At 34.8% G+C, this 18,234-nt stretch overlaps 1 protein-coding gene across 5 annotated transcripts in view; it reads left to right on the top strand.

Moving 5' to 3' along the window:
• The window catches only part of LOC124237644 (probable ATP-dependent RNA helicase DDX60), a 92,782-nt gene extending 77,975 nt beyond the window's left edge, over positions 1-14,807 (top strand). For 2 of the 5 annotated variants that reach the window (XM_046657542.1, XM_046657541.1), the window contains 5 exons: positions 2,604-2,751; positions 4,073-4,215; positions 9,297-9,448; positions 11,006-11,068; positions 14,087-14,807. In XM_046657542.1, coding sequence (XP_046513498.1) covers positions 2,604-2,751; positions 4,073-4,215; positions 9,297-9,448; positions 11,006-11,068; positions 14,087-14,186 — 606 coding nt within the window. In that variant the 3' untranslated portion in view covers positions 14,187-14,807. Of the gene's footprint in view, positions 1-2,603; positions 2,752-4,072; positions 4,216-9,296; positions 9,449-11,005; positions 11,069-13,292; positions 13,474-14,086 lie in introns of those variants that run through there. The other 3 variants (XR_006888052.1, XR_006888053.1, XR_006888054.1) reach the window with 3 other exon arrangements.
• The last annotated feature ends 3,427 nt before the right edge of the window (positions 14,808-18,234 follow it).

Below are 18,234 nucleotides of genomic sequence, written 5' to 3'. Positions count from 1 at the left end.
TAGAAATACAACAGATTTTTTATTTTATTTTTTGAGAAAGCTCAGCCCTGAGCTAACATCTGCTAATCCTCCTCTTTTTGCTGAGCAAGACTGGCCCTAAGCTAACATCCATGCCTATCTTCCTCTACTTTATATGTGGGACACCTACCACAGCATGGCTTGATGAGCGGTGCCATGTCCGCACTCGGGATCCGAACTGGCAAACCCTGGGCCACCAAAGCAGAACGTGCGCACTTAACACTGTGCCACCGGGCTGGCCCCCAACTGATTTTTTTAATGTTGATTTTGTATCCTGCAATTTGCTGATTTTATTTACTAGTTCTAATAGATTTTTGTGTGTGTGTGCTATGAGGTCTGTGCTAAAAGAAATATTATATAGGGGCTGGCCCCGTGGCCGAGTGGTTAAGTTCACGCTCTCCGCTGGAGGCGGCCCGGTGTTTCGTTGGTTCGAATCCTGGGCGCGGACATGGCACTGCTCATCAGACCACGCTGAGGCAGCGTCCCACATGCCACAACTAGAAGAACCCACAATGAAGAATACACAACTATGTACCAGGGGGCTTTGGGGAGAAAAAGGAAATAATAAAAAAAAAAAAGAAAAAAAAAAAAGAAATATTATATACCGTTAGGCAGATGGAAAAAAATCCAAACTTGGGAAACAAAAATGCAGGAGGTCACGAAGTACACTGGAAAGGATAATGTGTGGTTAGATATAAATGAGTATCTACTGCATCCAAAAACAATAATTATTTTATTGTATAAATTGTATTATGCAATTTAAAATATATGTAGAACTAAAATGCATGACAATCATAATGCAAGTCTTGGGAAGAGTAAATAGAGTTAAATGTTTTAAAGTTCTTGCCGTATTAAGAATTGTAAAAATTGAAGATGCATTTTGTAATCTCTGGGGAGAAGACTCGTAAAATAACGCACAAATAAGCACTAATAGAAGAAAAAACTGAATAAAAATGACAAGAGGAGCAGAGAAAGGAATAGATGACAGATGATCTGAATAGGAAACAAATACTCAGTACACAGAAAATCAGCTATACAAGTAAATTCATAAAATTTGGATTTACTAAATACATCGGGTAAAATATCAAGATTTTCAGATTGTATTTTAAAAAATCTCACAATTATATGGTGTTTATACAAATCGCATCTTAGCTATAAAGTCCCAGAAAGATCGAAAGTAAAGTGATGGAAAAAGATATGCCACATAAAAATCAACTAGAAGACCCAGAAATACCTTCATTGCCTGAAAATTAAACAAATTCATTTCTAAAGCACAGAGGACAAAAAAGAAATAAAATGGAAATTATAAAATATTTTAATTAAATAATAATGAAGAAAACATACAAATACAAGATGTAATTCATGCAATGATTATAGGGGAATATACGACCTTATAACCATATCTTAGAAAAGAAGAGAGGCTAAAAAGAATCACTGATTTAACGTCCTAGCTAGAAAAAATCCCAAAAAAGAACAGAAAATCTAACCTGAGATAAGTAGAAGAAAAGAAATAATAAAATGAGAACAGAAATGAGATGTATTGAAAACAGTTGTACAAAAAGGAAATCAATAAAGCCTAAGTTGCTTCTTTGTAAAGATTAATAAAATCCGTTAATACCTAGCAAGACTCATTAAGAATAAATGGAGAAAAAGCACAAATTACAAATAATAGGAAAGGAAATGGTACATTACTATAAATCTTACTTCGGATGTCAAAAAAACAAAAGATATCATGAGTGACAATGCCAATAAATTTGACTATTTGGACAAAATGGGCAAATTCCTAGAGAATGCAGCTGTCCACAACTAATCAAGAAAGATATAAAAAATCTCAAGTGTCTGATATCTATTAAAGAAATGTAATTAGTTATTTAAAAAAACTTTTCCTCATAGAAATGCCTTGGCTCAGAGAGCTTCACTGGTGAATTCTTTCATTATTTAAAGAATAACGTCAAATTTTCACAAACTCTTCTACAGAATACAAAGAGAGGGAATACTTACTTTTTTGGGAGCAAAGCCTAAATTTAATACCAAAACCTGACAAGCACATTATAAAAAAGAGAAATGCATTAAAAGAAAATTAGAGATGCATCTCTTTTATGAATTTAAACTAAGAATAATTAACAAAATACTAGCAAAAAGAATCCAGTGAGGTTTAAAAAACTCTCACAATCCAATGAAGTTTATTCCAGGCGTGCAAGAGTAGTTTCTCTAGCTACTTGCTCTCCAAATGTACCACCAGATTCTTTGAAATATTCACAAGTCTAATGTCATTTGAGAGGGGATGCTTCTGTTTAAAAGATGGTTTTGATTAAGTAATGTGGAAGCAAATTTTTTAAGAGTAAGGGTATTGGTTTTTATAAATGCAAATAGAAACAAAAGATGAATTTTACCTCAATTTCACAGATGAAGGGATGAAACAGTGACGTCATTGAATAAATAGATGTCATTGAATAAATAGATGACTATAGAATTATATTGCAATGTTCTTTACCCTTCTTCCAGTTTCAGTTTTCAAGGAGGCGTAGATCTCCCTGAAAAATACTTGGCCTCTAGGTGTTCTTGATATTTCCTTGACGCTTTAGGTGTTCCTTGAGGATCTCCCTGAGGACTTTAACGCTGCTTTAGATGAGTATAACATGAAAGTCACAGAGGACTTTGCCTCCTTCCTACTAATCGTTTCCAAACTGGCTGATATGAAACAGGAATATCAACTCCCATTGTCAAAAATAAGTAAGTATATCTTAGCTCCATTGTGGAACAATGTAAAGAAAAAATAATCTTGCCTAAGATTATTTTATCCCAGAAGAAGAGTAGAGCCCTGGAAAGATCAGTCCCCCTTAGAATAAGGGGATGCCTCTGCTTTTCCAAGGAAAGAAACTTTGATAATTAGAAGTTAAAAGGGCAATGGAGATTGAAACTAAATAGGTGACTTATAAACCATCTTGATTTAAGGTTGCTTTTGGGTCAAGCCTGGAAGATGGAGTAAGGATACCTATGAGATGAAGAGAAAATAGAGATCATTCTGTCACTGTTTTTCTTGAGAGGAAATATGTGTATGTTCGTGAGTTTAGACTCTTGGCAGATTATCTGGATCCAAACTCTGGCTCTGCTACTTATTAGCAGTGAGACCTTGAGAAAGTGACTCCATATTCTAGCCTCAAATTTTCTCAACAGATATATGAGAAAGAGAATAACATTATCTACCCAGTTTGGGTGAGCTTTAAATAATTAAATTAACATATGGGAATATCTTAAAAAGTGTCTAGTGCATGGTAAACACCATTAATCCTTGCTCTTATTTTCCATAAGCTATTGCATAGAAATCTTCTAGAGGAAGGAAAAGGTGATGGGATGAAGGGACAGGGTTGAACTGTGGGTAGTAATTTCTCAATTTCATTATACCCTAACATCATCAATTAGAAAAAGTCAAGGAAGCAGAGTTCGTAGGGTCCTGGGCCCTGTTAAAATGAGCAGCAGCATGAACAAAAGCAGACAATGGCAGTGGAGCACTGTGAGCATTCCAGAGGAGGCATAATTGGAGTGTGTGAATATTCTGCCTTTATTACAAATTAGAGCTAATTTTGAATGCATGTCTGGTGCTTTATAAGAGTAGCAATGGGAAAAATATTTCTTTTCACATGCCATTTCCAAACCTACTGATAGTCACTGTTTGGAACACATTGTCTAGAAAGATTCTAAGACCAAATCTGAGTTCAGTGGGAAAAAGTACCAAGCTAATAACAATAATTCTGTGTTAAAAGAGTACACAATTTAAATTTAGTCTTTTGTTATCTGTTGATCAAAGCAAGTAAAATATAATATGAAGTTTTATAATATTGATAATAATTTTAATAGTTAACGTTTGTTGAATGTATTCTGTGCCAAGATGATCTACCCACTTTATGTGATATATCTCATTCAGTCTCCATTATGATGTAGGCCCTGCAAAGTTGAATGACTCCCCTCGTAGCATGGTCTAGAGCAGGTATACAAGGTTTGACAATTTGGCTGATTTTTAAAAACTAATCTAATCCCAACCTGTTATGGCCAGATTTTGCAGGTAATGAATGTAAAGGCTCCCAGCTTGTGTCTCACTTGATGAACTGCAAGGAAGGAAGAGTAGCTATTTCTCCATTTGTCTGTCTCTCTGGGAACTCTGATGATGATTTGCTTCAACCAGCAACTCCCAGTCATGTAAGTGGAAAATCGGGTTTATGAATAAAAGCTCTTTGATACAGAATTCCCAGGTCCACCACTTTTCTTCCATCTTTGAAGACTCTAGGGGAGATGGACACAGGTTTGCTGTGAAAAGAGCACATAAAACTATCTTCAGGCTTGCCCAGAATTGCTAGAGGCTGCAAATCCCATTTACATTCTGGATCACTGATGTCCAAAAGGGAGTACAAAGACCTAGACATATTTGAAATATGTTGGATAATCCATTTGAATGTTGGAATAAACTTGTGGAAATTTGATTTATATTTTAATACAAAATTTGAGAAAGAAAATAAGTTTTGTTACATTTGATATTATGGGTTGACATTGGTGTCTCAACTCCATTCTATTTCAAAATCAGTCCTCTATCGTGTAAAATAGCACAGTAGCACTTACAAGAATTTTGAAAAACTATATAGACCCTTGTGCATTTTAAATGGACACATTCTTTTTTTATCATAAATTTAAATAGTTTCTAATGACATAATTTCCAGCTTCAGATAAAATGATGATATATGGAAATAAAACCATTTCATCTTTCCTTTAAATATATAAAATGGAATATAAATACTAAAGTCTTTTAATACCCCTGATTGTCAAGTTAAAAACAAGTCAAGAATAAAATTTTTAATGGCTTAAAGTTTGGTATAGTTCTTTTTCTCTTGTGTTTAGATTCTACATTCTCCCACATAATTTTACCTTAATGTAACGTATTTTTAAACATAAAGTCATCCCATCTGTCACATTTGTTAGCTTAAATATATTCAGTTTCAATTTAATGGTTATTTCCTGTTGATCACAGAAGCTTAAATATAATATAAATTTTGATTATAGTTATTAAAAATAAAATTAATATTGTATTGGAAATGTATATATTAATGAGATGGATGGGACTATTTCTTTTTTAATTAGTCCACATAACAATGGGACGAAAATTTACTTATTTTCAGAATGAGACAGGGTTCCAGTATCAATCTTAATTTGGATTCTGAGAAACATTATTCAAATAGATAAGTAGCTGAGAATGAAACAACTTTCGTTACAAAAATAATATGCACTTCTTCTAATTCTTTCTGAGTTGTATGCCCCAAGTCACTTTGCAATCTATCATCAAAATATATTTTTAATATATTCTTAATTAAAACAATTAGATCCACTTCCAATTTTGTTGAATTCAAGTAATTGGAAACTACCCAACTTAAAATTTTTTTTTTTTACACAGCTACTACTTTGAACAAAGCACCTTGCTGGGCACATAATGACCCAGAGAGAAAACATGAGATTAGGCGGCACTCAGTGTTATGTGTGCTAAGTAAATACTACTTAGGTTATGCCAAAGTGGCAGTTTTTGCACTGCAATGTTCTTGGTTAATGCTGCAGCATGAATTTTCAACTGTAGCTCCAAAAAATACAAAACAATATATTTTTCCATAATTTATGTGGAAAGGATGAGATACAAACACATCACTTTTGTCTGTAGAATGAGAAAATTAAAAGAGTAACAAAATGTAGGTTAGGTTTATATAACACATTAGATCAGTAAGAAAAAAGCATTAATAATACATGGGGCAAAAGTCAAGATAAAAATAAAGATAATTTTAAGCAAATTGATCATATTAATCCAAAACAAAGGGAGGACAGAATAACTGTAAATGGTGGCTTACAATATATGACTATAATGAAAAGCACAGTAAGATTCAACAAAATATCTTTTGATTAAAAGGATTTACTGGCGGCTGGCCCAGCAGCACCATGGTTAAGTTCACATGCTCTGCTTCAGCCTGGGGTTTGCTGGTTCAGATCCCGCATGTGGAAACACAGTACTTGTCTGTCAGTAGCCATGTTGTGGCAGCAGCTCACATAGAAGAACTAGAAGGACTTACAACTAGAATACACCACCATGTACTGGGGCTTTGGGGAGGGGAAAAAAAAGAGAGAGGAAGATTAGCAACAGATGTTAGATCAGGGCAAATCTTTCTGAATAAAAAAAAAAACTCCAAAACTGAAAACTAACAAGTGACTTCAGCAAGGTTGCAAAAAATGAAAATTTCTGTTCACATAAAAACCTGTGCAGAAATGTTTATAGTAGCTTTATTTGTAATAGCCCAAAACTGGAAACAACCTGCATTTCCATCAACAGGTGAATTGTTAAAAAAACTATGATACATCCATACACCCATATCATGCAGTACTACTCAGCATTATAAAGGAATGTGCTGTTGATACATGCAAAAACTGGGATGAATCACCAGGGAATTATTCTGGGGGGAAAAAAGCCATTCTCCAAAGGTTACTTTTATATAACATTTTTGAAATGACGGAACTGTAGAAATGGAGAACAGATTATTGGTTTCCAGAGGTTAAGGAAGGGGTGGAAAGAAGAGAAATGGATATGTCTATAAAATGGCAATACGAGGGATCCTTATGGTAATAGAAATGTTCTGCATCTTATCTATATCAATGTCAATATCCTGGTTGTGATAGTAAACTATAATTTTGTAAGATGTTACCATTGGGGGAAACTGGGTAAAGGGTAACATGGTATCTCTGTATTATTTCTTACAACTGCAGGTGATTCTGTAATCATCTCAAAATAAAAATTTTAATTAAAAAAGAAAACAAATCCACATTAAAATAAAAAAAATAAAATATATTTTTTTTACTTAGTCTTAAAGTCATTCACTTTCTCAATAGGAATGCAATATTGCCCTTTGTTGTTCCTCTGTACATTCTCAAACCTCAAGGAAATGTACTATAGTGAGTTGAAAGAGACTATTTGTTTCATAAAATGAGAAAAAAGCATTTGTGAAAGAAGAGGTGGCTAGCTAGCTCTATCAGCCTTACCCTCATCTGAGCAATGTCTTACAATAAACTGCCTTTGAAGAATGTGGAATTCTGGAATAGAAATAATAAGGGACTGAACTTTAGCTTCAAATTTCCAAAAGTTTATTCCAACATTCAAATGGATTATCCAACATATTTCAAATATGTCTAGGTCTTTGAACTCCTTTTTGGACATCAGCAATAATTTTATGAAGCTTTTCCCTCTGTATTTTATTCGTATGATTACAAACAATTAATTACTTATATAAGAGGCTTGCAGCTAACCACATTGAAAAAAAAAGACATATTTGTTAAGCATTATAATTTCCCTTTCTCCTTGTTATACAATTAATTCAACTTATGGACAGTATGTGCTATTCACTTTTGATTCTTTTCCATATGCAAATTTCTCCACGGGGTTTTGGAGGCACACTGATACAGTTATAATAGGATATAATGTTTCTATCTTATTGCCACATGATCACTATCAATGAGAAGAGACCTTTAAGATATAGGACATGAATTGATTCAGACTCATGTTTTTTTCTGATGGCATACTAGAGAGAAGGGGCCAGTTCTAGTTCATCTATTTTGAAACATCTTGCACTGGTCGATATTTCCAGAACATTGCTTAATGGTAACATGACCTTTGCCTTACCCAACTCGCTTTATAGAAATTTAATTTACTAGTATAAGCTATAATTTCTTAAAACTTATTTTGTTTTTCTTGTTTGTTATACTTAGTGTAATACTAAATATGCACACACGTATCTTTAAATGGCATATAGATAAGCTATAAAGCATAAAACTGAGGTGAGTACACATCAACTCAGCCCTGTGTGCTCCTCCTCTATTTCGTTCCCTTGTCTTTCCTCTTCCTCCAGGGTATCGACTATCCTAAATTTTGTGTTTTTAATTCTCCTTTAAAAAACTTCATATCCAAAATCACTTTTTATTTTTGCTGCTTTTGAATTTTACAAACTGTGAAGGAATACTTACTGTAGTCTCCTAGAAGTTGCTTTTTCTGCATTCAACACTATGCCCTTAAGATTCATCCATGTTGTGACAGGAAGCTCTATTTTATTTTTACCATTCCATAATATTCCATAGTGTGAATATAAAACAACCTGTTGATCTATTCTCCTCTTAATAAATGTTTGTGTTTGTTTCTGGTCTTTACTATTACAAGCAATGTTGCTATGAATGTCTGGTACACATGTGCAACGGTTTCTCTTGAGTGTAAATCTAGAGTTTTGGGGGTCAAAATGATTTTCTGGATCATAATGGAATAAGAACAGTCCAAGAGTTTTTAATGATAATAAGAAGAACTTTCCAAGCTACTACCAAATCATTTTTTAAAGAAGTTGTACCAGGGGCTGGCCCCGTGGCCGAGTGGTTAAGTTCGCGCGCTCCGCTGCAAGCGGCCCAGTGTTTCGTTGGTTCGAATCCTGGGCGCGGACATGGCACTGCTCATCAAACCACGCTGAGGCAGCGTCCCACATGCCACAACTAGAAGGACCCACAACGAAGAATATACAACTATGTACTGGGGGGCTTTGGGGAGAAAAAGGAAAAAATAAAATCTTTAAAAAAAAAATCCTTCCTTTAAAAAAAAAAACAAAAAAAAAACAACAACAACAAAAAAAAAAGAAGTTGTACCAATTCGTACTCTCACTAGCAGTGTGCTAGAGTGTCTATAGACCCCATAAAGTACAGTTTGCAAAAAATGAGCAGACATAAAGCACCATTGATTTGCTTTCTTCCTCTTCTTATTCTCCTTCTTTTCTTCTCTCCTTCTTCCTCATCTTCATTTTTATTCTGGTAATTGAGTTCCAAAGATTGTCAGAGTTGTTCAGTTGAAGCCTTCCCTTGAGACGCACAAAGCACCAGCTTCCTGGTCCTCTGTTTACAAAGATATTTCCAGCACCAAATAGGATAATGGCAAAACTGTAAATTAGCCTTTCTTTCCTAGTGAGTCTTGCTAGAGTCTAGCAGCTGGATCATTGAAATTGCCATCATTATGCTGGGAGGCAATAATGTTCATAGGAGAAACCAAGTCATTCTCTAGGCTTGTTTAGGATGGCACCACCCCAGTGGGTGTGAAAGGCACTGTCTTCCTTCACTATGAAGAGTGTGCTTTAAAAATGTTATTAAAGGAAGTGACTACAAAGGACAATGTAAGAAATCATAAACTTTCTGTACATATAAATAAATTAAAAAGAGTTGTGTTTCTGCAGGTCATTCTGCGCACAATGGGTATTGATCACTCTCGGGCTCCTGTGCTGTGGTCACAGACATTTGATAATCAAGGAAGAAGAATGCCACTTAATGCCTATGCACTTGATTTCTATAAACACGGTTCCTTGATAGGATTAGTCCAGGACAACAGGTATGTTTTATCTAACTCCATCTATCTCTATCTCTATCTCTATCTCTATCCATATCTCTACCATCTCTATCTCTGTCTCTATCTCTTTCTGTATCTATCATTTCTGCTTCTGCGTCTACCTCTGTCTCTAGCTCCATGTCCACATCTTTGTCCATGTCTATGTCTATCTCTTTCATCTCTACCTCCATCTCTATTTCTATTTCTATATCCATCTTCATCTCTCTGTTGATCTCTATCTCCATCTCTATTTCTATATCTAATGGATGAACTTAAAGAATTTTAGGAAAAAGGCTTTTTATAATTTCAAGTATAGGTTAATCATGCTGAACATACTGGATTTTTTTCTTACAGACGAATGGCAAGAGAGAATAGTGAATTCTGTGTTATTTTTGTTCATAGTTTACCAGAAAAATCTTGAAACTTAGGCTGACTCACGTGACGTAAAGATATACCCTAGATATAAATATTTACAAACACTCACAGATATATTTTTATTTTTTACTGTCCTATTTATTCATTGTTAGATATTTTACAACAGAATAACAATAACAAATAATGCCATCCTCTCCATTATCTGAGAGAAGTATACAAAAAGTATGTAATTGACACATCTAAGGACTGAGAACATGACTATTGTTTTAGCTCTTTGGCAGGTAAACCATTTTCAAAAACAGTTAGCAGGGAAAACCCCCTTGGGTTTACCTAGGAACGGAGAAATGGGTCCAGGCACTGAGTACATACATGTGGGAAGGGGCATTCTGTCACACCAATCAGGAGTTCAATATGCATTTTACACACAATTTTGAGCAATCTTTATTGAATTAAAGTATTTAAAATTTCTGACATTCTTGCAAAAGGATCATCTTAAAAAATATGACACATTATTGTGAATAAAGTAGTTGTGACATTAGTAAATAATTAATTTGGGTCTTCTCTTTTGATTCTCTAGCTCCCATTCACCCTCTTGAGCTTTACTTTCCTAGTTTGGTGTTCTCCTGAGATAGTCAGCTTCTTTTTTTTTTTCCTCTTTTTAAAATTTATTTTTATTTTTTATTGCAGTAACATTGGATTATAACATTATCTAACTTTCAGGTGTACATCATAATATATTTCGAATTCTGTGTAGATTACATCATGTTCACCACCCAAAAACTGATTATAATCCATCATCACACACATGAGCCTAATCCTTTTGCTCTCCCCTCTTCCCCCTTCCCCTATGGTAACCACCAATCCAATCTCTGTTGCTATGTGTTTGTTTGTCGTTGTTTTTATCTTCTACTTATGAGTGAGATCATATGGTATTTGACTTTATCCCTCTGAATTGTTGGCCTCTTGTGAATTATCTCTGGTTGCGATACTTGTGATTCTTGAGTTCATAATCATCATTCCCAAAGATTAAATCATCATCTAGGAGTGTGTGGCCGAAACGATTACGGTAAATACATGTTGACAGACAAAAGTAATCTATTATTAATGAATCCAGCATTTCAATATGAAATAAGAAGTTCTTTAATGTTTTTATACCATTAATTTTCAAAATATTGTTTTATTTAGGATGAATGAAGGAGAAGCTTATTTGCTGTTGAAAGACTTTGCACTCACCATTCAATCTATCAGGTGTGTTATATATTTTAAATATTGATTTCAGATTTTCCAGTAAGTTAATGGTAATTTGAGAAATGCTGAGCTCGCACTTTAAGATGCCACTGAGCCTCTTGGGTGCTATGCATTCCAGCTCCCCAAAGACATTGCAGAACTTCTTCTCAACACCTTGTTGCATTTTTTCTATAATAGAAGTAATTCCAGAATCCATTGACATAAAGTTTCACCCAGACCAAAGCCTCAGCCCCAGGCACTACATACCAAAACGCAGTGATATTCCAAAGCCTCAAGAATCCATGGACTCTAGTGTTCTCAATGTCCACAATCAGTGTATGTCAGAGACATGATAATTCAGAGGGCCTCTTAGGGCTCCATCAAGTCTCTGGTTTATATCGACTCACATATTCCTGATTCTCTTGCTTTATCTAGTGTTTTCTCCAGGCTTCACCTCGTTCTCCCATATTGGCTTCCTGTTTTTGTCTTTAACAGAGCCCAGTAGGGACCCAAGCAGTTCTAGACTTTTTGTAGATATCTCCATGCTTAGGCTCCATTAGAAGGTTCATCCTTAGGTCCTACCTACATCTAGTGTTTCCTGGTTAAATGTCCATCTTCCTGAAGCCTCCAATCTGCATGCACTTCACACTTAATGGGTATTCCTATTTCTATTACTCACTTAAAAAATTATATATATATATGTACACCCACATACATACATATAATTTGCCATGAATCCCTTCATTATGGAGTTCTTTCTAGTCAGGTCATTGTATTTTATTTCTTTGATCTGAGATTAGTCAGACCTGTTTGGACTTTTTATACAGAAGATGAAACTTTTGGGTTGCTGGAGCACTAGGAAACTGCTCTAGATTCCTTGAGTATCTCTAGGTAGTGTATTCCTTGAGTGGCTCATAGTTATGCAAGTTGTAATCTTCAGAGCATTCCCAAAAACTCCAGAGACTTTGGAGCTGTCTCAAAAGCTGGGCTCATTCATTCAACAATACCATTGAAGTATTATTGTTTTGAGGCATACTTCTAAGCACTTGGGATACAGAGAATCATTGAATCTATCCTTGCTTTATAAAAATCTTATAGGGTAGTGAGAGGAAGCTCACTTGTGGATATTACAATGGTAGTAAGTGCCAGGATGACAGATAAGGGGGTGACTTACTCTCTACCTTGGATTCAGAGAAGGATTCTCAAAGCAAGTAGTTTTTTGACTAAGTCTTAAAGATGGGGTAGAGAGAATAGTGTTTTCAAAGGACACAAATGAGAAAGGGCCTGATATATAGGGATAGGCTTCACACTCACTATGGTGGCATGTAGAATATGAGGATTGTGATGGGGATGTGGAGGATGCTGAGTTGCTTAAAGCAACTTTAAAGGCAATTTGGATATATATCAGAAAGGGTCTTAATTGTCACATTATGGAGTTTGGGCTTAATATTTTGAGCAATGTGTAGACAGCGCCTAAGCATGAGTGTGATATGGGTCTATGGTTTATATGTGACAGACATGTGTATGATTTATATGTATGGCAGATACTCAAAGGCTGAAACAGTCATGCAAGTGAGAGGGATAGAGGGTCTGAATTAAGGAAACAGAAGTAATGTTGAAGAAGACTGGTTAGAGAAATACCTATGGGATAGAGTTGAAAGAAGTTGTCAGTAAACTTCATAGAATTGGTGAAGATACCAAAGTTTCTACTTTAGTTAATGATACATAGGAAACATAGGAGTGAGGTTGAGCTTTGGGGTCTGGGAACCAAAAATAGTGAGTTAGAGTTTATACATGTCGTGTAACATCTGTGGGCTAACGTTCAGGAGGAAATGTGTGGTAGTCACAACTATAGGTCTGTAACCAGGAGGAAATTCAGTGTTGTAGATACATATCTGGTCATCCATGGTGGAAAGTCAATGAAGCCACTGGAACTCTAGTGGAACCATAGTGGATAATGAATTTCAAAAGGCTGATAAAATGTCAGGTCCTGATTGTTTTCAGTCCTTGATCAGCCTAGCTGCATTATCCATTCTTGGATTTCTCTTTCCATATAATGTTAGTTTCTTATTGCTGCTATAACAAATCACCACAAACTCAGTGGTTTAAACCAACACAAATTCATTGTCTTGCAGTTCTGGAGATCAGAAGTCCAAAATGAGTCTCACTGGGCTAAAATCAAGGTGTCGCATTCATTTTTGGAGGCTAAAGGGCAATCTATTTTACTGTCTTTTTCACTTTCTAGAGGCTGCTGGCATTACTGTGATGGTGGCCCCCTTCTACCTTCAAAGCCAGCATTGATGGATAGAGTCTCAGATTGCATCATCTGACATTAGCTCTTTCCTGCCTGCCTCTTCTACTTATTAGGACCTTTGAGATTACACTGGGCCTACCAGGATAATACAGGATAATTTCCCCTTCTCAAGGTCAGCTAATTAGCAATGTCAGTTCCATCTGTAACCTTAATTCTCCTTTTCCATGTAACCTTAATTTTCCTTTTCCATGTAACCCAACATATTCTTAAATTTCTGGGGAGTTGGATGTAAATATCTTTGGAGGGCGTTTAATCTGTTTACCACACCTGTTTTTTTCATTTTCGCACACATCTAGGTAAAGAAAAGAATATTTTACTCTTCATAGAAGTAGTTGCCTGTGGGTTCCAGTGTATGTTGGACACAGTAGCAGAAAAAAACACAAAATGGCTCTATAAGAGAGATGTGGACAAAAGAAAGGGAATTTGTGTTGAGTCTATTGAAGGGAGGTGGGATCATGTTACATGGAATTTGGTGGCCTTTAAAATCCTCTTAGCAATAGACATGGAGAGAAATTGCATGAGAGGTGTCTTGTTATCTTTATTTTATTTTTTTGTATGAGATGTTTTGAGATTAATATGTTTCTTATCATTATTCTTCATATTTTGTTAACATTTCATCATCTAGTGGGATTCACTTAATTCTGCCTGCCTGGGGAAAGTCCTTCTTATAATACTGACTCTCACTAAAATGGGTTCTTTTCATACATATACATTTCCATTTACAGTATTTCCTTGCGTGAACTATGTGAAAATGAAGAAGACAACGTGGTTTTAGCATTTGAACAACTGAGTGAAACCTTTTTTGAAAAACTTAACAAAGTCTAAAAATGAAGTCTATCCAAACCACTTCAGATGTTGCCATGGGCCTTTTTCACATCATATTTTGCGATTCTCATGCTTTTTGTCAGAAATACATATATTTGAAGTGGAAAGAGCAAGCACTTTGGAGACAGAGTTGTGATCAAATCTGCCGTATTCTCTAATGTGTAGCCTTGGATGAGTTATATAATATCTCTGAATTTTGGTTTCTTCATATAGTTGGGTAATAATGCTTATGTCTCAGCTAGTTTGCAGATATATTGAGAAAATGTAAGGATTTTGTATGTGACTGAAGACCAATTTTTACTCTGTGAGGCAGAAACAAATACTTCATTCTCAACATTTTTCTCCTCAATGTCATAATTTGTAAAATGTCTAGTAAGGATAGAGTAAATGATTACAGTGTCTTGAAGTTGAAAATATTCTCTCTAATTAACTTAAATGTGATTATGTGACTTAGAGGGCTGTTAAAATAGTACCTTTTAGTAAGCTTCAATTACTTTTTAAAAAATATAAATGAGCATTTTGTTATAAATTCTGTGATGCTTTAAAATAAAACATAGTTGATGATTTGGCTTGATTTCAATTGTATATAAGTGACTAGAAAACACAAAGAAATAAAATGGGTTTAATCTATTTACTGTTTGTCTCCTTGTGTTAAATCTATCCATCTTTCAATCCATTTGCACAGACATATGCATTGTATATATAATAGTTTATGTATAATCACTTTCCCTCCCTAGCCTAAGCCTCAGATCACAGTTCTAGAATCTATTTTGGATCATAAATTTGAATAGAGCATTTCATCCTTTGCACAAAAGGTCTGCTTTCTCTTCCTATGGAGATGTTTTACCGAAAGATGATCTTTTGTATGACATTATTTATACATAGATTGTATTGGCTTAAAAAAACACCCGTAGTTCATCTTGTCTGGAGCTAGAATAGTCTGTTCCCTGGGATTGACCCATCATTGCATGTGCCATGTTAGAGATTTATACTTTCTTTGGGTTAAACCAATTTTCATTATTTTAAAACATGCACTACAGTAGTTCCTGAACACCAAGAAACTTCGAAACCAAAGTGGTTTCTATTGTCCCTAAATCTCTACTCAAAACAATGATACACAATATTGTTATATTATAATGTTACATTCCACCCCATGATGGAGACATTAAGATTTTTTTTCCATATGACTGAGCTGTTCTGGCTCCCTAAGTTTTAGGAGGAGAATAAGATTATTTCCTGTAATCTGGTATTCCTTTAATTATTTCCTGTAATTAGGTATAGAGAGAGTTATACCTAATCTCTTTGAGGTGAGTCTAATGGGAAGCCTCCTTTTTTATTTTTAGGAGCAAATTTAAAGAGTAACTTGAAAGAATTTATGAAGTGTGAGTATGCATAGGAACTCTCAAAGCATTTTATGGTCCATTTGCTGTAATAATGTGAAATTTTTCTTTTTGAGAAACATATACAGAGACCCTGATGAAATTTACTAGAGAATCATTTTTACTGCCATAATTTATTCCCATCTTTTCCCCAAGAGTGGGAAAAATCATATTGGCATTGGGCTTGTGTAGGGTCTTCTGGAAGAGGAATTTATTTAAAAAATGTATTTTGGGAGAACTGTAGATGCATATGCTGTTATAGGAAATAATACACCCGTGTATATATAGTCATTTAATTTATGATGAAGAGGCCAAGAATATACAGTAGGGAAAGGACTATCTCTTCAATAAATGGTAGTGGGAAAAGTGGACAGTCACATGCAAAAGAATGAAACTGGACCACTGTCTTACACCATGTGCAAAAATTAACTCAAAATGGATTGAAGACTTGAACATAAGGCCTGAAACCATAAAACTCCTAGAAGAAAACATAGGAGGTAAGGCGTACCCCTGGAATTAGTATGTTTTATGTCAATTATGCCTGAATAAAGAAAAAGAGAGAGAGAGAGAGAGAGAAATAGCACCTTTATTTCCAAGTTTCTGTGGGAGAGTAGGAACCTAACTTTGGTGGGCAAATTGCTCCAAGTTGGAAAATTACCTTCTATCATAAAGATATTAGAAGTTTGCTTTTCCTCTGGATAAAGTTAGTTAGATAATACAGATGGTCACCCCAATTACCAAATAAGATAAATCGTGTGCAAATGGTGTTGTCAAGGTCTCTTACTTGAGGACTAGTTATTGTTTATCTTGAAAACATGTGTAATGGATTGTATCTACTTGGCTATGTAAAAGGCTGAGATTTCTCTCTGTCTCTGCAATCTCATTGCTGATTTCCTGTAATGTTCATCACATTTTCACAATGCTTATTTGGTCATAAGATGTTTTATTTCTCCACTACCTTTGTGGAGAGGATTTCTGTGTTGGGGGAAGATTTGGGTTTTAATTCTATTTCCCCAATAATACCTATGCCCAAAATATTGAGACTATGAAGTTAAGAAAAGTAATTACTTTTTAGTTTTTAGTTAGTTCTTGAATTAGGTGATACCTTATCACAAAACAATTTAATAGAGTCAGAAATGATAATAAAGTTAATGTTTGTTATATATTTTGTAGTGATTAACTGCACAAACTAAACCTATGTGAATAAATCCCTTAAAATAGAAAAGATTAATTTTCTGTGAATATCAAGTGTTGTAGTCTATGTCACATCAATATGAATGAAATCAATGAATATTTGTGCATTAAATGGTTAGGTAAAGCCAACTATAACTTTGGGGATCGCTTCACCAAGGCATATCTTTAAGAAATGTAGGATTTCTTTGCCTTTATGCAAAGGGAATCTAAATCTGGAAAGATGTGGTTGGTGAATTAGTTATTACATATTTGCAGAAAGTAGCTTTAAATAAAAGTCTAGAGGAGAAAATGAAATCTTGCCATTTGTGACAACATGGATGAACCTTGAGTGCATTATGCTAAGTGAAATAAGTCAGGCAGAGAAAGACAATTACTGCATGATCTCAGTTATATGCAGAATCTGAAAACAGCACAAAGCAAAACAAAAGCTGTATTCATAGATGCAGACAAGAGATTGGTGATTGCCGGAGGTGGGAGGTGGGGAGTGGGCGAAACAGGGTAAAGAGGGTCAAAAAGTACAAACTTCCAGTTATAAAATAAATAAATTATGGGATGTAATGTTCAGCATGGTGACCATAGTTAGTAGTCCTGTATTTGTATATTTGAAAGTGCTAAAAGTTTTCATCACAAGAAAAAAAATTGTAACGCATGGTGATGTTCACTAGGCTTATTGTGGTGATCTTTGTAGTGGTCATTTCACAGTATATACAAATATTGAATCATTGTGTTGTAGAGTTGACACTGATATAATGTTATATGTGAATTATATCTCAATAAAAAAAGATAATCAAGAAAAAGAAAGAATACAGTGAGAATCCACATAGCTTTACCCGGTTTCCTAAATGGTAACATATTGCATAGTTATAGTATAGTACAATATCAGAACCAGGAAATTGCTATAAAATTAATCCATTATTTAGATTTAATCAGTTTTACATGCACTTATTTGTGTGTGAGTATTTGGTTCTATGCAATTTTATTGCATGTGGAGGTGTGTGTATCCACCACAACTGTCAAGATACAGAACAGTTTCATTACCACAAAGAGCCCTCTTCTCGCACTTTTATAATCACAACCACCTCCCTCTCACTCCCTCTCACTTTCTCCTTTCTCCTTCCCATCTGATTCCACCCACCCCATCCCCCCCTCCATTCCTAACCCCTGGCAACCACTAGCTATTCTCTATTTCTGTAATTTTGTCATTGCAAGACTTATATAAACAGAATCATAAAGTACGTAATCCTTTGAGATTGTTTTTTTTTCACTCAGCATAATTCCCATAGACCAATCCAAGTTGTTGCATGTATCAGTAGTGTGTTCCTTTTTATTGCTGAGTAGTAGTCCATGATATGGATGTTCCACAGTTTGTTTAACCATTCAATCCACTGAAGGATGTTGGGTTCTTTCCACTTTGGGGCTATTAAAAATAAAACTGCTGTTAATATTTATGTTTCCTCTGTTTCTTGTTCTTCTGT

This window comes from Equus quagga, chromosome 3, assembly GCF_021613505.1.
Source record: "Equus quagga isolate Etosha38 chromosome 3, UCLA_HA_Equagga_1.0, whole genome shotgun sequence".
Classification (NCBI taxonomy): Eukaryota; Metazoa; Chordata; class Mammalia; order Perissodactyla; family Equidae; genus Equus; species Equus quagga.
Note: the sequence above shows the minus strand (reverse complement) of the source record. Positions and strands in the feature narration are given on the sequence as shown.